Source organism: Ixodes scapularis, unplaced genomic scaffold (assembly GCF_016920785.2).
Source record: "Ixodes scapularis isolate PalLabHiFi unplaced genomic scaffold, ASM1692078v2 PGA_scaffold6__148_contigs__length_123643588, whole genome shotgun sequence".
NCBI lineage: Eukaryota > Metazoa > Arthropoda > Arachnida > Ixodida > Ixodidae > Ixodes > Ixodes scapularis.
In genome coordinates this window covers 31,225,969-31,251,263 of record NW_024609881.1, presented here as the reverse complement: position 1 = coordinate 31,251,263, position 25,295 = coordinate 31,225,969, and the positions used below count along the sequence as shown (strand labels likewise).

Sequence of the window (25,295 nt, the reverse complement as noted above, 5' to 3'; positions counted from 1 at the left end):
CACTTATAGCCGTAATGAGAAAACCAGAAAATTTAATAGTTATAACCGATTACCGTTGTATCTGAACTAGAAACTTATTGTTATAAGTGGTACATCGATATATGTGGTATCGTTATAAGTATATAGCACTCTACTAAATATTTTTAGAAGTGACATAAAAGTGTTAAACATCATGAAGGAAAATATATTTAGGAAATAAAGGAAACAACATATTTCCTATGTTTTTAGCCAACCAGACAGATATCTGTGAAAAGTTCAGCTTTTATAAACAAAAAAAAAAAAGAAAACTTCGTCGTTGTGCATCAAATTAATTACTTGGCTAAATATATTTTCGTGTTTTGTTTTGATTTTTGTTTTTTGCCCCGAGGCTAGTAAAAATCGTCTTTGCAATATTTTCTCTTGGTTTCATCAAGGGCCCATGAAACGATTTTAAAAGTGAATTTCATCCACCGCACGTTGTAGAAGGTTTAAAAATAAACGAACACAAAAATAGACAACGAAAAAATCGAGAGACGCATTCAATTACTGGACTACCAACTGCGTTTAATGATACAGTTCATCTTCATCGACTAGCTAAGACCGTTCAAAACATAGCTTGCTGCACTGTTTCCTTTTTTTTCCTGGGGGCATTGATGGCCGATTGGTTTAGCGCACAGAAAAGTCAAATTAGTTGTTAGTTGATTTAAACAGCAGGAAGTTAGTGTGCCAGAACATGCCGACATTGTTAGCCACTGTAGATGAGCAATTTAGCCAGTGTAATACAACCGCTAGCCTAGGGTCTTTGACGTGCACCACGCAGTAGTGATACACAACCACACGCCGGTGCGATGCTCATCCAAATCGAAACGGGCAGGGGCGGGGATTGAGCCCAGGATCCCTGGGTTGTGCAGCGCGAGCTTTCGCTCCACGTGGTCCGAGCTGGTGTGCGCTAGACCACTTGATGGCCACCGATTCCTCTGTATGCTTCAAAGATGCCTGCAAACAGCTTTCGTACGACCGATGTGACCGTCATACAAGAAATGCCTCTGACAGTTTCTGCAAGACTGTCTTTGGTATGATGTATCGGCAGTGTGACTGCGCCTTGTAACTAAATCAGTCAAAACTTATGTGATATCGGACTTGGAAACAGTCTCAGATAGCGTTCGCTGCCGGTCACTCAATCGGGCAGGTTCAGTGTGAGGAAGGCTGCGTACGGGCCAGCGCAGAGAAAGGGAAGTCTGAAACACCACAAAAACTTCGTGCCGATCGAGCGCAATGTATTATTTTTTTTTATGTCTCTCAGTGTTTTGGGCAGTTTTTCGAATCGCCTGAACTGGGCGGGAAAATCGTACACACCAACACGCGCCGGCCCTGACGTCACGCCAGAGCGGTGGCGCTGGTGTCGGCTCGGTGGGCATGCGCAGTGGCTGCACCTCACTTAAAACTGACTCATCTCGAGTGAGCGGGTACAAAGAACAGTTTCGTGCGCAAGTCAGAGAGTACTTTCTCCTGGACAGAAGCGTCCTTACAGCAACGTCTGCTGCTCTTCTCTGCTTTCTAATAAAAATACAGCCAAACGCAAGAACCACCTAGGCTTTAAAATAACGTTTTGCTGAGGTACGCGGACAGTTTTTAATGCAAAGAAAAGACAGCGGGCGCTCGATGGAAACCAGGGCGAATTCACGGTGTCGGGCCGGCGATGCTATTGATCCAGTCGACCTGAGTAGAGATTCGCGCTAACACAGAGGGCTGCCTGCGTGCCGCACACTTCGTGCCCCACGACATACTTCCGGCCAGCACGTAACGGCCGTCCGACCTGGCGCACTGCAGGGGTCCCCCGGAGTCGCCCTGGGAAAAAAGAGCGTGCGCGGTTGTAACGGATAGCCTAAGGCCGCAGCCGCACTTCGCGTACTTCATGCAGAGGTCACGGAGTTTCTCTGCAGACCTGATCTGCAGACACGCCTCAGACATATGTTCGAAGCATGTTTGCCTCTTATGCACGTACTACGAACATGTTTGCGCATTGTCTGTATGTCCAGTGTGAAAGAACCACAAACAATGAAGAAACATGCCTCAGAGGGTGTCTGCAGTGCAGTCTGTCTTTTGTATGATGCATTACCAGTGTGACCACGACTGAAGAGCGACTTAAAGATTTCATCTACGTTCAAATAAAATATAATTCTGCGGTTTTTTTTTTTTTTTTTTTTGGGGGGGGGGGGGGGGGGGGAATCATATTTTGCCTTGAATTCGGGGGTGTTGTTATTCGGGATTTATTTGCTTCCACGGATTCGGCCTTTTCTGGTGTCAATGTTTGACGTCCCAAAAAAATTGGCGTTTATTGGGTCTTGTGTGGAAAAAAACTGGACATGGACATGAGACTGCCCCAAACACAAGACAAGTACATAACAAAAACGTTGGGAACATCTTTCCGGTATTTCTAAGAGAAGGAAGTGGGACAGTGGACGTGGTTCTCTGAGAAAGTAGTAGCCTCGCGGACAGTTCAGCACCGGCTGTGTTCTAGATGAAGACGAAATAAGACTGCCGATAAAGACCCCAGTTTCACTCCCAGTCTCACACGCGTTCCCGGATCCGTGAACAAAAACCGTGAAGAAAATAATTATTGCGCGGCATCCGTGTGCTCTAGAGAAAAGCAAGCGCGCTATTGGCCAGTCCGTGGACATCAGTATGCCTTCGTTTGCAAATTTCCGCTTTGTGGTGCAGTTTAAATAGCACGAATTTCTTACCTGACAGCTTCCTTTTCCGCCGGCTTTCGGACCGGCACAGATCATGGTGTTTTCTACAACATCATTAATGGAACGGTAATAATAGCGGCAGGTTCTGTAAGCCACGATGGGCAAATCGACCTTCTGAAGGGATTGGGATAGGCTTCCACCCTGGGTCACTGCAGAGAGAAGACGAAGAAAGCAAGAGTCAAGGTCCATTATTTACCCACGGTATCCGGACACTGGGTGGTTAATATTGGTCATTCGTTTTTACAGCGGAGCTGTAAAGGGCTAATTTCCCCAGCATCGTGTGCGTCCTCAAATGACCTGATGAAACAAAACTCTGGACACCTACCGCCATCTATGAGCGACGGCGGCAGCCAGACAACCGACTTGCCAATTGTCTGCTTGCCGCCGTCGCTCATAGATGGTGGCAACCTTTCGAGCATTTCCACCCTGGCTGGCCGACTCGCAGCCATGCATTACTTCATTCCCAACACAATAGTACAGCTTCGCTGGTCTCCCTTCTTCACACCAGTGGAAAGGCTGCAGGTTTTTTTTATGTATTTAATAAAAGCATAAATGATAACGTTATCTACGCAAAATAACAGGCGAAGGCTATACTAGACTAAGCCCTCTCCCCAAAACACAAAGCAAAAAACAAAACAAAATTACAGGAGGACACTTAGGACTGCTTACGTGTGGGAATGCGAAAGGATTCCTACGCGCAGTGCACTCCCACAAGCAGCGGGCCCCGCTGTCCTCCGCAGAGGCTGGCCGGGCGGCGCGACATTGCTGAAAGCAGAGCGTACAACCATAGCCTGCAGATCGCCACGAGACGCGGCCACCGAAAGTGAAATGGTAGAGTGGCAGACAAGATGCATGTAAATCGCGATCCAAACCAACGCGTTTTTGTGCGCGCGTAGGTCGTGCGCTTCCCGGAAGTTGCGTATTTTGTGACGTTTTTGCTGTTTCTGGTGCGTTTTCTGAGTCACAAGCATGCGCGTTGGTTAGGACGGTGCGTTTTCGGGCGATAGGAGAGCATCTTCGCCATACGGCGAAGAAACGTGGAGCAGGAACTGGTGCCCTCCACCGATTGGCCGGGAGAGGATATGGGAGAGCAGTGCCCTACTGCGTCACAGGGCGTTTTCATGCGCCTTCAGAAAAAGTTGAAATCATCCAACTTCCTTATGCGCGCCCAGAAGGCGCAAGGAATGAGGGCGACGTCACGAAATACGCAATTTCCGGGAAGCGCACGACCTACGCGCGCACAAAAACGTGTTGGTTTGGATCGCGCTTAACGGGCGACCCTCTGCGGCGAGACGCCGAAACACACTTATCCCGAGCGATGGGATGCCCGCTCGGGAGACCGCATCTTTTTTCGTCGGGTTTGAAAACCGTGTTTCGGGTCCTCGCCGCTGCAAAAGCTGTGCGCTGAATACCAGACTCCCCGGGAAATTCTCTGTGCTATCAGATCCTCGCGCTCCAAATCTACGACCGGGTGCTCTATGGCTCCGTCACCGAACTGCCAGGCTTTGTGAGTATAGAGGAGGCTATGGTACAACACGTGATGCAGTAGTGCACAGGGAGAGGGAGGGAAATTTTCCCGCTTCCCTCTCCCCCCCCCCCCCCTCCGACCATGCCTGTCTGGTGGCCCAAGTGGGGGGAAAGTGTGGTGGCGGCGAGCGCGCCACCCTCTCTCTTTTACCGACGCGCGCGCCGCAGCGCAGGCATGAGGGCTTTTCCGTGGGGCGGCGTTTCTTGGAACTGTGACGCGTCGCAGCCAATCGGGATTTAGCCGCTGTTTTCCGCTGCTACAGTCGGAGTTTATGTGTCATTTTTTTTTTTTTTGCGGCCACAGACAATCCTGGCTTTTCTCCATGGAACAGCTAATGCTTGCGCATTAGAATAATTTACATGCAACCCAGAATGTAAAGTTCTCTGGCGGGGGAATACTGAAGGCCTCGTAGTTGAAGTTGCTAACTGGTTAAAACTTCATTTATCACAACCATCAAAGAGTCACAGACACCGCAACTATCAAAGAGTGCACTGGTAGAGTATAGCGTAAATGCCCAAGGTTGTTTCCCGTTGACGGCATTAGCAACAGCAAATGAGACAAACTCGTTGAAGTTGCAGTGTAGAGCAATCCCGAGTTAGAAACCACCATACGCGAGTTCTAATTCTTTATGTTGTGTGTAATAACACCATCCGCGGTTACTGTCTATTCAGTGCCTGTCCGTGTAGTCATGCCTAAAGAATTTCTATATGTTCCTCTTGTGGAGCAAAGCATCACAATGGCCTCAACTTTTTGCGGAGAAGCGACCGTCATTCTCGCAGGAGACGCGACGGGTGCGACGATATGCGGCGGCAGCTCACCGCGCATGCGCTTTTGCGCGTCGCCCGGGTTCCTCGGAAGCTCGCGCGCGCAGGCGCTCCGTGGTCGGTTGTCGTGTCGTCTGCTTGTACATGGCCGCGTTCAAACAGCGCTTGCATTATAATACATAACGCAATTACGCTCACGTCTTAGTGGCACACAATGTCCGAAGGTTCAAGAACCTTTGTTCATGTCAGGCTTCAGTGCAATATTAAACATTACGCGAACGCTCAGTGAACAATATGTCCGGCCCCAAACCCGGTACCCTGCAAGGTCACTTTGCCGCAAGCACCGTATTCGAATTTGCCACAAGTGACCCATTCTCCGCCAATGAGGAGTTGGCGGAGAAAGATAAAGAAAAAGAAAATACTCTGGATCTGGCCATTTAGTTACTAAAGCTATACCCAGCCACGCACAAAAACAGACACCGACCGTCCTTCGTTCGTCCCCATCCGCTGGCGGTGCAGGTCATTCCGTCGAATTCCTGGTTGGGCGTCGGAAGGCAGATGGGCATGAGTGCCTTCTCGCTTCCCGTAAAGTTGAGCGGTCTCGCCAGCTTCAGCAAGGCGTAATCGTAGTTCAGGGTGGAAGGGTTCCATTGCGGATGAATCGTGATCTGTGGCTCGAGAAAACATGTAAAATTATTTTTGTTAATTAATCCGAATGTTGAAGCAAACAGCTCGCTACTTCGGGAGTTCGACTCTCGCCCCTGTCTTTTACGACGCTGAGAGGCATTGCACCGGTTTGCGTTCAAAAGCGGGCGACTGTGATGGGTACTTTAGGGCACATGTGGCACAAGCTCGTGGCATAAGTCGACGAAAAACAAAAACGTGGTGTTTTTAGCGTTTAGCTTCTTAATATCGAAACCAAGAAATGTCTCTCACATATTATAGACACCCGGAATGAAAGTAAGAAAAAAATGTTTCAGGATCATTAATATTTGAAGTTCTGGTTGGCGTGCTAACTTTTTTTGTGGGAATATTTAACTTTCCTCTTGGGTTCTTAGGCTATCCTGGACATCCGAGAAACGACAGCCTTTCATGAGATATTTGTATTCAAGAGAAAAAAAAGCGCAGATGAAATAATTTGAAGAAAACAATTTGAAGTAATTTTGTCAGAACCGATCGATCAGCACCTTCTTGCAAATTGACGGCCATTGGGCTCTTTCCAGGTTTGATATATATATACGTAATTGCAAGTGATAAGGTTGTGCTTCTCGAAAAAATACGCGGACAAGGAGGTATACACGTCGTTTCGGGCGGACGCCCTTCTTCAAGTAATAGACCCGAAAGACGGCAAGAAATAGGCAGGGGTCGGACACGTCACAAAGGTGGGGTTAGGTACATTGGCCGAGAGAGAGGGGCAGGCGAAACCGTTAGAAGACATGACGCCCTTTTCGCAAACCACCGTCCTAAAGACAAAAAGAACCCCTTTATAGTTATGTACCATCCTAAAGTCCCAAAACTAGCACATAAACTCTTCTCCAGCTGCAACATCTCATCTGCACATCTCCCAACTAATTTCCAGGGCTCCTTCCGTCGCTTACCGCCGTCCACCGAACCTCCGCACCCTTCTTGTCAAAAGTAGCCTGAAGGCGAAAAACAACAAAGACCCGGCTGGCATCATACCTGGCACCACGCCCTGTAATGCTCCCAAATGCCTGACTTGCAGGCACCTTGGCTCCCCGCAGCACCTTAAATTCAAAATTCCGACAACCAGACCTGCAAGTCAGCCAATGTCATCTACGCCATTTCCTGCACGAGCTGCCCCGACATATTGTACATCGGAGAGACAGACCGACGGCCGCGCGAACGATTCCGTGAGCACCGCCGTCTCGTCACCCGGAGATTGTCCCCCGCAGGGGGCACCCGTGAAAGCAGGTGTTTGGAGAGTAGCGTCTCCACGGACCCCAGCCACGTGGGCCACCATACCTGCACGCAGGGGGCACCTACTTTAGTAGGTGCTTGGTGAGTGGCGTCGCTACTATCCCCAAGCCTTGTGGGTTCGCCCACCCACGTCTGGCTGTGTGTGGCTTAACCCGTGTCCGGGGAAAAGGGGACCCTGGTGGTTGAGCTGAGCTCGGGGTATGTTTGGACCCTTCGGGGCCCCCCGGGCGAGGCAATACACCGCTTCGGCCCCTGCTTCTCGTAGACGGGTGTCCTGGCTTGGCCCGACCAGGATGATTCAGCCGGTCGCCTCTTCTACCCTATTCTTCCTTCTTTTACTTTTCCTCCCACCTCTTTCTCTTTTCTTCTACACTCTCTTCCTTCTTTTTTCACCTTCTTAGTCGGCAAGGGCCAAACTTGAGTGGAAACACGTCCTGTCCCTGCGACCACATTAGGGTATAGTGCCCGGGCAGCACTGGTAGGCATTTCGTCAGAGAAGCCCATCTTGCTATGGCACATTACCTACCCCCTTGTTGGGCTCTGTGGTGGGTGGTGCACCCGGACACTGAATCTTTCTCCCATCTTTATGGGTTCTCAAGTTAAACCTCCCTCTGATCGGGCCCTGAAAAGGGTCCGCACCGAAGTCCCTAGAAAAGACACGACCCCATCTCCTCCTGCGTTCCCCAAATTTTTGGTTATGCAATCCGAAGATGACACCCCGCTCTCCAAGATGTCCCCCTTTCTTGTTGCGAAAGTGCTAGAAAGTGCGGTCGGTAAGAACTTTAAAGCCAAAAAGATGCCCTCAGGTGACCTACTTGTGGAAATTGAAGCCAGACAGCACTGTACAGCACTCCCGGCGTTGAACTCCGTGTCTGATCACACTGTGATCGTTTCACCCCATCTTACACTCAATACGATTCAGGGCGTTATTTCTGAGGATGACCTGATTGAGAGTTCCGACACTGAAATACTTGAAGCGCTCTCTGAGCAAGGAGTTGTTGCTGCGAGGCACATCTCCCTGCGTCGGGATGGTCAAGAGCGGAAAACGAAACACATAGTTCTAACTTTTGATTCTACCACACTCCCCGATGCTGTTAGGGCTGGCTATCTTCACTGCAGGGTTAGCCCCTATATGCCTAATCCTCGAAGATGTTTCAAATGCCAGAGGTTTGGCCATGGCTCCCAGCATTACCCTGGAAAAGCCACGTGTGCGAAATGTGCCAAATCTGACGACCCACACTGTGTAAACTGCGGTGATCCCCACCCTGCCTACTCTCGATCCTGCAGAACGTGGAAAGAAGAAAAGGAAGTAATTAATCTTAAAGTGAAAGAAAATCTCTCGTACCCAGAGGCACGTCGTCGCTTCGGATTCTTGCGCAAGGGCAGCTATTTGCAGGTGGTGCAGCGGGGACCTGCACCACTGATGGTAGCAGTGGCGACCCAAACGTCCTTTCTGGACTATGGGAAGCCACGGCAGTCCCCCACGCCCCAGCTTAAGATTCAGCTTCCGGGGCATGTTATTTCGGCTGGGCGGTCTACGGACCTTCCAAGTCAGAGTGCGAACCCTCGCGCTCCAACAGGGCAAGAGCCTGGGTCTTCTCAGGCTGTTTCCTAAACCCGGGAGGGGCCGGTGGCTGCCGCAACCGTCCCTCCTCCGCGATCTCCTTCCAGGGAGAAGGGTCGACACTCTCGCCCACACTCCCTGGAAAGAGCATCATCGAAGGAGCGGCATGGCTCTCGTGCCGCACCTGCAGCGCCTAAAGGACAGGAACGGGTGGACTTGGGCGACGCTTCGCACAGCACCTCCTCTGCCCCTTTGGCTGGGTCTGGTCGCGGACGGCGCAAGGCGCCCCGTTCCCCAAACCTAAAGAAACCTCCAGGAAAAGCCTCGCGTCAGGAAACTGAGGCCATGGATGAGTGTGAAGTCTCCTCTCCTGCGTCTGACCAAGACGACATGGAGTGGCAGACTACTAAGAGTAAAAACAAAAGCAAAAAACCGGTGATCCCACCAACATGATGTTGTACATTCTTTCTTGCCCTGCGCGGCAGAGTTGCCGTTTTTACTTTTACTTGTACCTTACTACTTTTACTGATTTACTAATATTTAAGTTAGTTTCAGAATAATGGCTAAATTTACTTTTATGCAGTCGAATCGCCGCGGCCTTTTACGGAATATTGACGATGTTAACCTTTTTATGGACAACCTCCGTCCTATAACTCTCTCTTTACAAGAGACGCACCTTAATGATCATCATGTGTCTATTTTACGTCGTCGCCAAGTTTTTATAAAAGATCGTTCCACATCAAACTCATCTGGTGGAGTAGCGGTAATCGTCCAAAGTGGAGTTGCTTGTTCTCAGATTCCTCTTTCTACACCCCTTGAGGCTGTAACTGTACGTCTCCTCTTGGACCGCATCATCACCATTGTTTCCATCTATACTCCACCAAATGTTCCACTGCATATTCATGATCTCCATGATTTAATTACTCAGCTCCCTCACCCCTTTTTACTTTTAGGAGATTTTAATGCCCACCACCCCTTGCGGGGTGGCACACGCCAGGACTCGCGTGGTGGGGTCATTGAACGGTTTTTATTGTCATCAAGTCTCTGCCTTTTGAACAGCAGAGAACTTACCTTTTTTAGCGCAGCTCACAACTCATTTACAACTATTGATCTTTCCATTTCATCTCCATCCTTGGTGTCTTGTTTCACATGGAGCGTTTTAAATATTCCTTTTGGAGGCGACCACTTTCCGGTTGCTCTGGAGAGCGTCAAATCTGTTCCCAGTGTCATGAAACGGACTCCGCGTTGGAAGCTAGAAAAAGCAGACTGGGCTCTTTTTAGCCAAAAATCCAAGCTTGTTCCCTCTATGTTCTCTTCATTAACTTATGATGATGCCACAGCCTACATCACAGAGCATATAATTGGTGCTGCCCTTTGCTCCATCCCTCAAACTTCTGCGAACATTCCCAAGAAATGTAAGCCTTTGTGGAATGAGGATTGCTCCACCACAAAGAATAACCAAGATAAGGCTTGGGGTGTCTTGCGTAGATACCCGACATCGGTGAACTTGATGGAATTCGAGAGACGCAGCGCTTGTGCCCGCTGGACTCGGAAGCAGGCTAAAGTGAAATCTTGGAGAGGTTACTTGTCCTCCATCAGCAGCTATGTTCCATCAAAGGAAGTGTGGGACCGACTTCACAAGGTCGAGGGGAAATACCGTTGTTTTACGATCCCCCTTTTTCCTTCTTCTGGAGCCTCATTGCTAGACCAGGCAAACGTGTTGGGCACTCACTTCGCTGCTGTTTCAAGCTCCGCACATTACTCTCCAGCATTCCTGAAGCGTAAGACAAGCATGGAAAAGACGAGGCTCTGCTTCGCAGGGGGAGTGCCTGCACCTTACAATCAGCCATTTACAATGGATGAGCTCGAAGTGACTCTCAACTCCCGCAAGAATTCTGCCCCCGGTCCTGATAGAATTCACTACGACATGATCCGACACTTATCTAGAGAGTCACTCAGTGCTCTTCTCACGTACTTCAATGGCCTGTGGTGTGATGCCTACTTCCCTGTTGAATGGAAGCGGGCTGAAGTTATACCGCTGTTGAAACCTGGCAAGGACCCTTCCCTTCCTGCAAGTTACAGACCAATAGCATTGTCAAGTCTTCTGGGGAAAACATTTGAAAGATTAATTAACAGGTGTCTTATTTATTTTCTCGAGCAGCATAATATCTTGGATATCAATCAGTGTACGCTCTGCAACAGACCAATTGGTGCGGCTGGAGACCTTTGTGCCCGGGGCATTCGTCAACAGGCATCATTGTGTATTTATTTTTTTTTATTTGGACAAGGCCTATGACACCACTTGGAAGTATGGCATCTTGCACGACCTTTCTATGTACGGAATACGCGGTAGAATGCTTCAGTGTATAAAGAGATTTTTGTGTAAATGCACTTTTCGAGTTCGGTTGGGAACAACTTTATCAGACTGGTTCGTTCAAGAGAACGGTGTTCCTCAGGGTGGAGTCCTAAGCGTCACTCTCTTTGCAATAAAGATTAACTCTCTTAGTAAAGTCATTCTTCCTTCAGTATCTTACTCGCTATATGTCGATGACATTCAGATATCGGTAGCGTCATGTAATATATCTAGCTCTGAGCAGCAGCTGCAACTGGCCATAAATAAAAGTCTACATGGGCTGATGAGAATTGTTTTAGGTTCTGTCTGTCAGAAGACTGTTTGTGTTCCTTTTTCTTTAAGGCGTGGCCTCTGTTTAGATCCTACACTTCTTTTAAATGGAAACAACATTGCTTCCAAAACGGAGCACAAGTTTCTAGGAGTTACTTTCGATTGTAAACTTACCTTTGTTTCGCATCTCAAACAGCTCAAGCGAAAAACTCTGCAGGCATCAAACATACTCAAAGTTCTTTCGCACAAGTCGTGGGGCTCGAATAGAAAATGTCTCCTTCGTCTATATTCTTCTCTTATTCGATCCCGTCTTGATTATGGCTCAATTGTCTAGGCCTCTGCGAGACCGTCTGCTTTAAAAATGCTCGATCCAGTACATCACCTTGGGCTGCGTTTGGCATCTGGTGCTTTTCGCACCTCCCCTGTAATATGTATGTTGTATGTTTGTATGACAGTCAACATACATAGCTTCTATGTTGACTGTCATGAAATGTCACTTGAAAAAGGACGACAGCTGCTTAGCCTCACCTATGCTTACAAAATTTAGTCGGACCCCAGCTCCCCCCACTTATAGTTGTATTCAAAACTCTAGGTTTTCTCGTCTCTTTAACAATAAGCCAACTGTTGTGCGGCCTTTGAGTCTTCGTGTCGAGAGTCTTCGCTCCTCCCTTAATCTGACTCGTGATTTTAACCTCTTGGATAGTTCACACCATACTGCCCCATGGAATGTCAAACCCATTTTTTTGTGACTGGTGCTTCACAAAATTCAGGAAGCATAGAGTCTCACCTTTAATTTTATAGCGGGAATTCTTTGCATTGGAGGAAAAATAGAAAGATTATAATCATTTTTACACTGATGGTGCAAAGTCGTCAACGTTTGTTGGTGCGGCTGTATACTCTTCTCGTTGTTCCAAAGTCACTCGTCTAAACACTCTTGCCAGTATTTTTACTGCCGAGCTGTACGGGGTCATGATGGCGCTTGACTATATAGTTTAGAGTAAAACAAAGAAAGCCATCATCTTTGTAGATTCCCAAAGTGTTGTTAGGGCTGTGTGTTCTGTTCTATCAACATAGAATCGGCTGACCCTAACTCACGATATTAGGTTTTGCTGGATTTCTAGCCATCTGGGCATTGCTGGCAACGAGGCTGCAGATAAACTGGCCGTCTCTTCGCAAAATCTTTCAGTGTCACATGTACGCATCCCCCACCAAGACTCAAAAATGCCTACAAGACTTGCAGTCTTGCGATCGTGGCAGTCTGAGTGGGATTCAGAGGTTAACAATAAGCTTCACACCATCAAGCCAGACCTTGGTATTTGGGAAAGATCTTTTGACAAAAATAGATTTTACGAGGTCCTCTTATGCCGCCTGAGAATCGGCCACACCTACTTCACTCATAGCCACCTACTTAGTGGTGGAGAGCCTCCATCCTGTGAGCACTGCGGTGAACCTTTGTCTGTTCTTCATATTTTATTTCTTTGTCCTGGTCTTCGGCAGCAGCACAAATTCTTTTTTCCTGATCTTCTCAAATATAGCATTTCATTTCATCCTGCCTTTTTACTTGGTGAGAGACCACTGATTTTATTCAAACGTCTTTTTGATTTTTTTTGAAAATACTAGATGTTTAAACAAATTATAGAACTATTCTCCCATAGTTTAGTTCAACTCACCCTTTTTATTGATTTACCTTCTTTGGCGCAGTATGGCCATTGTTGCTCTTGCGCCATTAAAACCGTAAACAACAACAACAACCTGGAAATTGTCGGGAGACCTTCCTTCGGAACAATCCACACATGTAGTTGACCACTTCTCGGCTTCCGGCCATACAGAACTAAACATGCGCGTCTGTGTCATCAGATCAGGCTTCCCCACCTCCCACGTGCGAAAGAAAGAGGAAAACCGTCTTATCTTCAACCTCAAAACAGAATTCCCCCTTGGCCTTAACACCAAACTTTCTTTCGCGTGCTAAATTTCTGTATTTGTCTAAATGTTTTTGTCTGGCCGTTTAAAAACAAAATCATTTTTTTTTTTTTTCATTTTTTTTGGGGGGTTGCGCAATTGAAGCGACGGGCGCGCTTGCACAGCCGCACGGTCGGCACTTGCGGTGCGGGAGTGCATGATCGCTCGGGACTTTGACGGTGTAACCGGGGATGGTCACCCCCCCAGCAGATTTGCTGCTTCTCCTATGACGTAGTGGATTTCATTGAATTTCCTTTCTTTCCTCGCTTTTCTACTTTCTTTAGGAGCCTTACCGTTTGCTCCCGCGCGTCCTTTCCTCTCGCCCGTAGACTTTTTAATTACGTCAGTTCGCCATTCCGGATTCTTTAACCTGTATCATGTTGTGGGAACACGTACTTCCGGTTCCAAAGCGTTCTTCATCAGAAGGTTGTTGCCGTGGAGATTGGAGGGAGGGGGAGGGGAGGAGGGAGGGGCGCTGGGGGGAGGGGGTGAAAAGAGGGGGGGGGGGGAGGGGCGGTCGGTTGAGAGCGTTTACCAAATGTTTCAAAACGCCCATTTTTGTTTTGCGGGTGATCAGGACGTTTAGCTCCTGTGTTCGTGCCCGTTTGCGAACGGCCTCCCCGCGCAGGTGATTTCGGCACTCGTTGGTTTCGGGCATTTGGAGGCCAATAAATAAACACTCAAAACGAAGAGCAATAAATTGTCCCTACTGCTGTTTACAGAACTGTAATCTTTCTGAATCTTTTTGAGACAAACGACGCCGTAGTTAACGCGTGTCACCCGACACCTGGGTTGGTGGGCTTCCTCGAACCGATCCGAACCCCGCGTCCGCCCGTCGTAACCACTGTGGTAGTGGTTGTGGCGGCTGGGGACCCCCGAGGACCATTCTGGGTGTCTTGTCCTTGCGGAAGGCGCCGCAAGGCGAGTTCGAGATCCAGTGGCACTTACGCGCCCCGGCTTTTGCTTTGCATATTTTTTAACTGCGTTGGATGACAGGCGAAGAAGTTGTACTCCGTCTTCTAAACGGTTTCGCCTTCCCCTCCCTCTCGGCCAATGTACCTACCCCTATTTTTGTGTCGTGTACGACCCTTGCCTGTTCCCTGCCGTCTTTCGCGTCTATTACTTGAAGAAGGGCGTACAACCTTATCACTTGCGATTACGTGTTTTGGCTCATTGTGCTTGGCAGCGCCCCCATTCTCTTGGATATATAGAGGCCTGCATCGCTCTAACAGAAAGAAATCTATGTGAGCTACGAACCATAAATCTTGAAGTTGTATGTTGTGGGGACCCTCTCCCTGGCTCCTCCGCTCTCCGTGACCTTGCCGGTCCCCGCCGCCGTTCTGTCGGGCGCTCCTTCGTTCCCCGTGACCTTCCCGTTCCCTGTCGCCGTCCTGTCGCGGAACGTCCGAGCTCTCCGGGAGGAACGGGGCAAGCGCCCCCTCACCCAGCGCTGACGTCGGAGGGTCGGCTCGCAGCAAGGTTCCCGATTGGACGGACGGCGGGACAAGGACTTGGGAAGGTCTTAAGAGGGGAACGGAGACAAAGGAAGGGGGCTTGGGCTGCCGACTAGACAAGGGACCGGTCATGGAGGCGAGCTCGGACGGCGCTGGACACTGGCGCAGGGAGTGCGGGCACTACGTCGAGTGGCGGACTCGACAAACGGACCGGACAGCGACCCTGGACGACGACGTCTCCATGACGCGGTGTGGACGACCACCGCTGGGACTCGGAGAAGCTGCTGTGGCAGCGGGCTCTCCCCCGGCCTCGCTGATGACCGTCCCCCGATCCCGAAATCCCCCAAGGCAATGAGTGAGTGAATAAACCCTTTTGCCGAGAGCGAAGTATTGCAGTGTCATATTCATCCGGAGACAGGGTCTGTGGGAATCGGAGCTGGAAGGTGCCCGCATAAACTGGCGCCCAACGTGGTTCCTGATTTTCGATCAGGCAGGCATTTCGATTCCCAACCTGCTTCCGGTTGAATTAGGGCACTGTTTCGCGCTCTTTTTGGGGGTCATCTTTGTCGCGGGAGCGCCGCACGAAGTTTCGTTGCGGGAGCGCCGCACGGAGGCCCTGACATTATCGCCTGCCTGACGAGGAGGCGCGGACCTTGACCGTTGTCTTTAGGGATTAACCCTTTGTCCCAGCACGTCAGGAATTTACTTATCCCCCGTTACGATAAGCGCCTCGAGTATTCACTGTTCAGGGCACCGTTGGATGCTGGCAGGTTGATCCTGCTGAGCAAGAGCGCTCTGTGCGTCGAAAATACCGCACCCCTCGAGGCCTGTAGCGTCGGGCGTCCCCCCACCTACGCCTCCGGCCGTCCACGTCTGCTGGGAAAGATGCCGGCTCACGGTTTGGGAGAAGTGACGCGCCTAACCGCCTTTGTTCGCGTATCGATGTAATGGTTTGTAACGCTTGTTACGGATCGGACGCGTTAAAGAGGCATCGCTCTGGGTGGACAACGCTCCCATTGCGGATTGCGGTTGCATGGACTGTGTTTGGAAATTATTCCCGCATTGCATTTTTTCCGGGAGGAGACTAGCGTCTCGGTTTGATGGCGTGCTAGCTCCCATTTGGCCTTGCTTGAGCTGTCGGCGCGGTTTTGAGCGTCGTTAGTTGACAGCGTTTTAAGGTACGGATGCGCTCTTGTGGTTCCGACCAAGATCGCTTTGAACGAGTACCTTGTGGCCAGAGGCTACATTTAGGGGCTGAGCCCACTAAATTGTGCCGGATACGCGATGTCCAGTGCGTGGACATCGGAATCCCGAAAACCACCGAGTTTCCGTTTTCACTTTATCAGTGGCTGTGCGTGTGTAATGCTCCGTGGAGTCCAGTCTGACGCGATGGGCATGACCCGTGCGTATCTGGTTGTAGAGTCGTGAGGTTGATTCCGTTTAATTGTGCGCACAGTGGGTTCCGGATCCTCACACCGCCATATCGAAGGTTGAGCCTCGCGGCGGGAGTTACTCTTTTATTTCGTTTTCTCCGTTTCCGGAGGAGCGGCGGCCAGCGCGCGCTTTGCGCTGCCGCCGGATACGGTTCTCAGCCGTGCTTTGGTTCGCGTTGGGACGCGAGGGCGTAGAGAGCGTATCGTGCAAAGACCTGGGCTGGAGTGAAATTATAAATTTAGGGGAGAAAAGACAGCTAGGTGAGGAAAGAGCTGGGCTCGTGCAGTGAAAACCTGCACGAGGGGAGTGGCGGTCTTGCGATGATGTGACGAGTTGCTCATAGTTTTATCCTGTACAGATGCGCGGTTGGCCCGGGAAAACGTACGGTTCACGTCGGCGGGTACGTGCCCGGGAAGCCTAGAAATTATGGCAGCGGCATGGCCGTCGGCGGCCTATAACTGTTGTGCGTTGGGTTGGCCCGTCGCTGTACTAACTGCAGCCTTTGCATGAATGGGTAGCGGGTGTTGGAATGCGGCGGTAAATGCTGTAGACACTTCGACGCTGCGGAAACTGTTTATGCAGAGCAAATATAGTTTATTAGCTCGTCCATCTCCAAGACTGGCCGGTTAGATTATTTGGCATTTTGGTATCGCGCTCGTTGCGCGGAAGTTGAAAGGTGCGCGTGTGGGATACTTACATTGTTCAAACCCTGCCTGTCCTCACAGTCGCAAGAAGACTTTTCAGTCATGCGGCGTGTTGACTTGGCTGGGGGCGAGCTTTGTGCGTAACCTACTGCGTTTGTATGTGGACACGTTGCTCGATTCGAGAACGTTGAAGAGTCGCGAGACGCGTTGACGGCGTACCTTTATTGCTCGATCCCGGCCGGCCTTGATATCAGCTGGAAGACTTTTTAGTTATGCGGTGTCGGGGTTTGGCCGGCGGAGAAGTCTAACGTGCGTCGATGCGCTTGTCGCGGTTGTCGAGCCCGTGCGGGGTTCGGTGCGGACCGCCGTTACGCGCTCATCGCTCCCGTTGGGTGGTCACCTCCGAGCGGTGAAGCTGTAACGTCTGGTACATGCCCAGACGTTACGGACATAGCTTTGTAAATAGGCTGTCCAATGAGATCTGCTGTTCGCACGATCCAGGTACTGTTCCCTTTGTACTGGTGTAAGTGGCCGGTACCACGGAACAACGGCCTCTCAGTAAGGTGATTACCCCTTCTGATGAAGGCGTGCTGCGTATAGCGTGGCTGTAGCGTGTTTGTAGCTCGGGTAGCGTGAACGCCGAGTGCATGAGTGTCCATCATGGGTTGTTGGCAGCGTGTTTTTTCGAGTCGCGCCTCGCGAACGGGACTGGATTTGTGACCGTTTCTGTTTTACGGAAGGTTATTCTTAGTTTTTGAGGTTTTGTGCGTTCTTCGCGAGTGTGTTGGAGATTAATAGTGTTGTCAGAGGTGTGCGGCTCTGACGCTCTGGTAAATTGCTTACTGTTTTAAAAGAATGCGGTTGAGTTTCATAGGAGCAAATGTTGTATAGTGGGCGTATGTACGATATAAGTATGCATTGAGTGCTCATACTTTTTAGTTAAGGAATGGTTTTCCTCTTATGTACCTCTTGAACGTGTAGCTTGACGTTCTTGATGATTGCCTGCCGGTTAGTATTGAAATGAAAAGTTTTGTTTTTATTTCGTGGCATGTCCAGCGATCGAAGGATTTTGGTTTCGTCTCGCTGTCTGATATAGCGTGCCGCTATTCGTTTTTGCGCGATTCGCTGTCTGTTACATTAGGGGCGGAAGCGAACTTTAAGTGCCGGCGTGTTGTGTGTGCCTGAGTGCCCGTCCGTGTTGTGAGCTGTGGTGCTCCGGACCAGTTCGTGGACCGTGCTCCGTCGGTCACGAGCTTCCCAGTGAATCAACGTTCACCGCTGACCTGCTTGGTTTGATGCCATCGTCATCATCGAGGGTGCTCGTCGTCATCGGCGACACTCAGCTGAACGAGCTCCCTGCCCAGGGTCCTGGGGACCACGAAACCTCAGGCCCCCCGGGGTCCGAGCCTTGAGGGAGGGGAGGTGTGAGACCCTCTCCCTGGCTCCTCCGCTCTCCGTGACCTTGCCGGTCCCCGCCGCCCTTCTGTCGGGCGCTCCTTCGTTCCCCGTGACCTTCCCGTTTCCTGTCGCCGTCCTGTCGCGGAACGTCCGAGCTCTCCGGGAGGAACGGGGCAAGCGCCCCCTCACCCAGCGCTGACGTCGGAGGGTCGGCTCGCAGCAAGGTTCCCGATTGGACGGTCGGCGGGACAAGGACTTGGGAAGGTCTTAAGAGGGGAACGGAGACAAAGGAAGGGGGCTTGGGCTGCCGACTAGACAAGGAACCGGTCATGGAGGCGAGCTCGGACGGCGCTGGACGCTGGCTCAGGGAGTGCGGGCACTACGTCGAGTGGCGGACTCGACAAACGGACCGGACAGCGACTCTGGACGACGACGTCCCCATGACGCGGTGTGGACGACCACCGCTGGGACTCGGAGAAGCTGCTGTGGCAGCGGGCTCTCCCCCGGCCTCGCTGATGACCGTCCCCCGATCCCGAAATCCCCCAAGGCAATGAGTGAGTGAATAAACCCTTTTGCCGAGAGCGAAGTATTGAAGTGTCATATTCATCCGGAGACAGGGTTTGTGGGAATCGGAGCTGGAAGATGCCCGCAATGTTTGGACTTTTAAATTTTGCCAGAATTCTCGGTTTAACCTGGGTGATTTTTCTTTGGTATTCCAAAGTTGACTAGAGCTGAGCATGAAAGGAACAGAGAATTCGAGTTCTTACGTTCGCCACTGCGATTCTTTGCTCGTAGGGATCTACCACGTTGAGGTTTTGGTCGCCAATCACAACAATATAGTTTGACGGAGACTTGTAGCCGCTGAAATACAAAAAAAAAACTAATCAAGAGCCGAAAAGTTCCAGTGTGCTGTGGAAGTTCGATAGGTTTCCACATTTCTACCAAAATGAAATATTGTCACGAATGACAAGTGAAAGAAAGCTGATATCTGAAAGAATTGAAACGTTTAATGGGGCGAACTTGTGCACAAAAATAAAAGGAGAAAGAAAAATAACAGCAAAGCGTCTCGAGCGTCGAAGTCGGCGAAAGAGCAGAGTCGAACACTGGGGCGAAAACTGACTCGACAAGGTCGCGGGCGGCCTCTAATCTAAGGTGAGTCACTTTCTCTAAGATCCGGCGGAGAAGGTTCGAGCGTAGCGCGCTCGGGGCGATTATGAACACGCACTATCTAGAACAACAAAACCAGGGATAAACGATAGAAGTTATGTCCGAAGCAAGAATAAACGAGAGCCTTCTACAAGTCCGTGACCCTACGCGCGGCAATATACTGACTTCTCTTATCGCGACCCCAACCATAATACCCGTGGCAGCCGTGGTAACGCTCCTGTTTGCGGAGAAAATATCCCGTCTGGGTGCCGGCCACGTATTTCGTTATTTTTTGCAAATAAATGGTCTATTCTTTATCAGTGTCTTAGTGCAAAATGTGACATGCATTTTTCAAAACTGAACACACAATAAAAAAAAAGTGCAAGTTTTTGTATTTTTAAAGACATGGCCCTACGCATTACAAGTTTCTTGACCTGTAGTGCACCCAAGTCCCGTTTTAATTCTTGAATTGAATAGATGAAGTATTCGTGTGGTTTGTATTAACGCTTCTTTCTTATTAGTACTCTCACTTTTTTTTAATATTTATTCATAAACGTTTTTATACGATTTGGATGTGTCGTAGCTCAGTTCCTCAACTCAGTTTCTTAAGTGTCGTTTGAAGTATGAAGTAACTCGGTGTTTGAAGGTTCGTAACTCAGTTAAGTCTCGTATATCACTGCCGCTTTCTCATCATCGTACGCCGTTGATTTTGACTTTCAATGGTTTGGTAAAACTTTGATTCACACGATCAAGTACGGTTCATTTGTGTGTTTTTGAGTGTGCGAGAGAGAGAGACTGCGTGTTTGTATGTGCGTGCGTGTGTGTATGTGTGTGTTTGTTTTGTGCGTGTGTGTGCGTTTGTGTGTGCGCACGCGTGTGAATGTGTGTCAAAAATACGTACTTTGTGAATGACTAGCTAGGAAGTTTATTTTCTATGTTACGACAGTTTCGTTGAGAGGCTCGAGGCTCGGCTTCGTGAGAAGATGGCATGCAAGTCTCGTAAGTCGTCGTCTCTCGAAGCCGAGTCTCTCGCCGAGCCCCGCTCCTCTGGTTCTTCGTTCTTCCCGCGAGAGGGCGAGCAGCGGGCTGGAGTAACGATTACTCTATCTTCATTCCTTTTTTTGATTTCACACACAAAATAGGCAGCTGTTGTCAAGGTTCAAATGTTGGGTCAAGAAATATTCTAGCACTCTCGAACACAAGGAAAAGAATAATACAAAAATTCGACTTCTCAAAGGATGATTATACTGCGCACTGAGAAATCTTGAGCATCTACGTTCCCGCGACGCACATGGGTGAGTCACTAGGGAGTTTTCGTACATTCTCTCCGCCGTCCCGCAACGCTTTCCGCTACCTGCTACGAGATCCAGAACTCTGCAGGCGAGGCTAGCGACGCGCATGCGCGATGGCGGCGTCTCCGTCGCGGAGGGCGTAGCGCTGTGCGAAAAATGGTATACGAAAACTTCCTAATCGCCGCAATCTAGAGAGGGAGCTCGGTGAATGAAGAAATTTAAATTATGTTTAAACAAAAAAATAAAGAAAAACAGTGTGCGTTCTGATACTGAGCGTGGAGTTAGAGCATGTGCAGTGTCGATGCAGAATCACTTTTTCAGGCCTACAAATAGCTTTAAATACCTCCCTCCATTTATTGTGGTGATCGACCCTCTCAAGTGCTTTGCGAAAAGGTAGGCGTTTTAACATACTGGGGCTTATGGAAACTCCCAAAAGGGGAAAAGATTTAAGTGAGAATGGAATTGTCTTACACCTGAAATGGAGCGCAGCCCGCACCCCCTAAGCGACTGGTCACAGCTGAAGAAATCCGCCTTTCCCGGGCACGTTGACATACGAGTGTGTAAATATTCCCCACCTTGGGGACTTTTCCCGAATCTCATGATGTCAAATTATTCACGACTGATCTCACTCTAGCAGTATGATCAAGACTGGTGGAAACCGTTAACACCCGTTTGCTCCACTGACATGCCAACTCATGGTAAGCTCAGTTGGTAGAGCGTTAACCTTGGAGAGGCCCCGAGATCGAATCCCGGACCAGGCGGATTTTGTAAGCATGCTCCAGTTAGCAGCCAAAAGGACGTGAGCTGAGTCCCATTTCAGCTGAAAGCAAAGTTATTTGAATTTGTCTGAAATCCTGTTCAATAAAGCGGACGACTTACTGTAGGATGCAGTGAGCCGCCGTGTCGACGTATTGCTTGTTGATGATGGAACCGCCGCAGATGTGGCCCATATCTGTGTTCGGGAGCCGGATGAGGTGGAGGGAGATCTGCCAGGGGAACTCGAGCGGTGTGGCGGCCGTCCCACCCACGATTTGTGCGGTGCCACCCTGAACACTGCCGCTGGCAGCAGCTCCTCGGACTCCGCACACTTTATTATGGGAAAACAAGTTTACAACCGTTTACTACTCCTTGTAATGCAAAATTAGAGCGCAGCTCTTGAGGAGGAGGAGGGGAGTGTACAGAGGAGAGAGTATGCCCCACCTCCTCTCGTGCTCCCCCCCCCCCCCCCCAATTTAATGGGAAGTTTTTGCTGCATTTCCAGCAGAATTCAGGGAAAAACAATTTCCCACTGGATTTAGCGGGAAATTTTTTCGCTAAAGCGGGCAATTTTTTCCGCTACGTTTAGCGGAAAATATTCAATCCTCCTCTTCCTACTCACTCGTGACGTCACACCTGACATCACATGAGACATCATTCGGGAAAACGTCCCATAATGCAACGCGCGGTTACTCCAACGCTGCCAGTGGCACCCGTTCGCGGCTTGAGCGGCGACGCCGCTCAAGCCGGAAACGGGCGCCTATGAGCTGCCCTCTAAAATGCCCATATTCACGCCAAGCTGAGTAGAACTCGTCCTGGGGTGTACGCTTTATGGCGTAGCTATCGCCGCGGCAAAACCTGAACTTTTAAAAGGGGGGCCCTCCGGAGGCTTTCTGACATTGTCTGCTTATGTTTTTATATTGCGTAGTAGGTGCAAGTTAGTATGTACACAAAGTTTTAGATTACAAAACCGTTTAGTAAGCAGATGGCAGTAGAAATATATCGGGACTGTTTTTTCATGGAAGACAATTCCACATACCCTGCCCATCGCTAAAACTTGACCAATAGAAATGCTGCATCTCGCGTGAATGCGAACGTTATTATTGCGACATATTTAAGGTTGCTGTAAAATAGAGTATGAGAGAAACGTAAAATGATTGTGGTGCTGAAAACAAAGTTCCCGATTATCGTTCCAAATCCAGCGAACTATGTTTTCTCCCCGCAAGCTCGTTGCTAGGGCGTGATGCGTCGGCACGTCTGCTTCCCGGGGCGTGTGCAGGCGTGTGTTTGCGGGACACCTGTTCCTTCCTCCCGTGGATCCCTAATCCGAAGCCAGCTTTGCGATCCTTCCACGTCAACGAGTCAAACTTTTCCTTGTCATCTGTGGAATACGACCGCGTATTGCAGTAGTTTCTTTCATACTCTGAGTGAGCGATTTCCCTGAAATGCCGAACAATTGTTTCGTCAAGACGTGCCACCATCAAACAGGGAAGAACGTTCGCAAGGGCCTGCGATTCTTCCCTTTGCCGGAGATAGAACCACGAAGAACTGCGTGGTCACGCTGCGAGGGCACGACATCGACAACATGCCTCTGATTTCCCGTTTATGTGCCCAACTTTTCGAGCCGAGTGCTTTCCGAAAGGAAGACTAGGGTCGTTCATGTCTTCGATCTGGTGCTTTGCCGACGCTTCTGCTTTCCGTCGTCGATGAGACCAAGGATCCTCCGCCAAAGCGCCAAAAAGTTCTAAAGAGTTCTTCGATGACTCAAATATTTTTGGGAGTGTCATGAACATTCAATTCTGCGTTGCGCAGTGTGGCTGCTTCTGGTCTCTAATTTCTGAGCTTAGAGCTGAGGAGGCACTTGTGTAACATTTGTCAAGTCGATCATTGGTGCGTAATGCTCCGGACTAGCGGTTCGAGAGCTTATCGCGAAAATGGTGCGTGTATGGGGTTCTTCAATTTCGGGTTTTACATTTTTCGAAAATCGGGGGGTAAAAATCGGGTGCTATTTTTCAGGGCGATAATCGGGGGGAAATCGTGTTTTTCCAGAAACCATTCCGAAATTCGGATTTTTGGGGTGTTTTATTGATCAAGTACAAAGACGTGCAATATGTTACTTAGATAAACAAAACTAAACAAAATATATTATATAGGCATAGGATGTTTGTATCTTTTGATCGGTTCTGAAGCGAATCTATGCGGAAATCACGCAAATCGAAGACCATCAACGAATGACGAAGGAAACACCTTATAAACAGATCCCGAATGGCTCCTTTTTTCTATCAAGTCACGTGATTTCAACACGGCTTTTTGGGGAAAATCGGGTGTAACCTGATTTTCATCAGAACTGTTCGGGGGATAAAAATCGGGTAATATCGGGTTTTACCCGAAAACGACGAACCATATCAGCATGCGCCACCAGGATCGAACCCCAATTTGTAAAAATAAAACACAAACAAAACCACCTTTCTCTACTATTGACCCACTCGAATTCAGTAAACATTTTCCCAGCTTGTTTACAGACACAAACCCGTTCGTATCAGCTTAGCGAAGCTCCAATTGTCCGTGACTATTAACAAGCAGGTTTTCTTTTATATCGACTCTTGTGAGCAAACTCAGTTTTTTTTTTCTTACAATCCTGCACCGACGACTGCGTTCAAACCCGCGTTTGCAGTTTTATATGCATAAAGCAAATGGACTCCATAATTTTGTTGCTTAGTGGCACTTCTAGACGTTGAAAACCCTTAGCGGTTGCTGTATGTTTCCTACTTGCGGCTATGAGCACCCGTTTGTTGCATTTCCTTGAGTGGTTGGTAAATACAGGTCAAGGTGCAGCTTCACATATGTATGTAATGTGGCATCATATCGCGACATGAACATTTATGCTTTCTGAACTAGAGTCCGAACATATAGATGGTACTGTAAGTTATAAAAACAAATATAAAGAGTAAGGCATCCCTTACATTTATATTACAGCGTGAACTTTTATTGAGTGCAAGAAATTCTAAGCTATTTAAGAGCTGCAAAACAATTCATGGATGTTTGGCATGGTGATGACATTGTTTGGAGTGCTCGAGTTGCACCTTTAAAGCTTAAAAATATGAAATGTGTAATAAACAGTGCCCTTTGCAGACCCAGGCCTCGGCAACCAAACTGCCTGGACCCTGCGAGGTAGAAATGACCCTCAGGGACTGTTCTGCTGAGACAAATATTCCTGCAGTAGTGCCAGCTGTCCCTGTCGCAGATGTGCCTGCACCGTCGCATCCACATGAGTTAGCCTTCTCCACTTGTACAAGTGGGGTGCCATATTAATGCACATTTCCTGTTCCCAGCGACATGCCAGACTGACGCAACCTACTCTGCGTCTCGCAGCGAGGATTTTGAGATGTAAGTTGTGCATATAAACACATAGAATCTGCAAAGAATGTTTCACATGATCCCATTTCAGAATCTAGCATGGTGCATCGGTTCCACCACCGTCACTAGAAGAAGAGTGCCAGTTGCTGGTGTTCAAGAGCTGCCTGAGGGAGCTTTTCAAGACGTGCCAAGCGTGTTCAAGACTCTGCCCAACCAGGGTCCAAACTGACGGTACACTGACCACAGTCTACACCATCTGCACTGTGGAGCACGTGCGCACATGGAAAAGCCAGCCCGTCGTCAACGGCGGACCAGCAGGGAACATACTGCTGACCAGCCACCTAGTCTTCTCTGGAGAGATTTCCCCTACGCTGTGGATGCTACGCCATATGAACGTGCAGGTCATCTCCGACCCGAGCTTCTATGAGCATCGGAAAGCCTTCGCTCTACCTGCAGCCCACAAGGTGAGCGATATCCCGGAAGGACAATACAGCTGCACTTTCTTTTCCATACACCCAACTTTCGATTAAGCTACAAAACTGGAGCTCCAGTCACACTTCGATTAAATGAATAAATATATTAATTTAGTATGCGCATTCAATGGTATAGTTCAAAGAGATAAAATGTCATTCATCATGCTAAATATGTGCGATGGGCTACTAAATCCATGATACTTTAATTTATTACTGCAATGTGTAATATCCTG

The 25,295-nt window shown here is 49.2% G+C and overlaps 1 protein-coding gene across 1 annotated transcript; it reads right to left on the bottom strand.

The window, feature by feature from the left end:
• Nucleotides 1–1,323: 1,323 nt before the first annotated feature.
• LOC115318065 (chymotrypsin-like protease CTRL-1) lies at nt 1,324–21,573 on the bottom strand (the record flags this gene model as incomplete). Its single annotated transcript, XM_029977775.4, has 5 exons — nt 1,324–1,827; nt 2,724–2,881; nt 5,509–5,692; nt 18,806–18,899; nt 21,356–21,573. Coding segments are annotated over 5 exons (822 nt in total), but the record flags the coding sequence as incomplete, so codon positions are not given.
• Nucleotides 21,574–25,295: the final 3,722 nt, after the last annotated feature.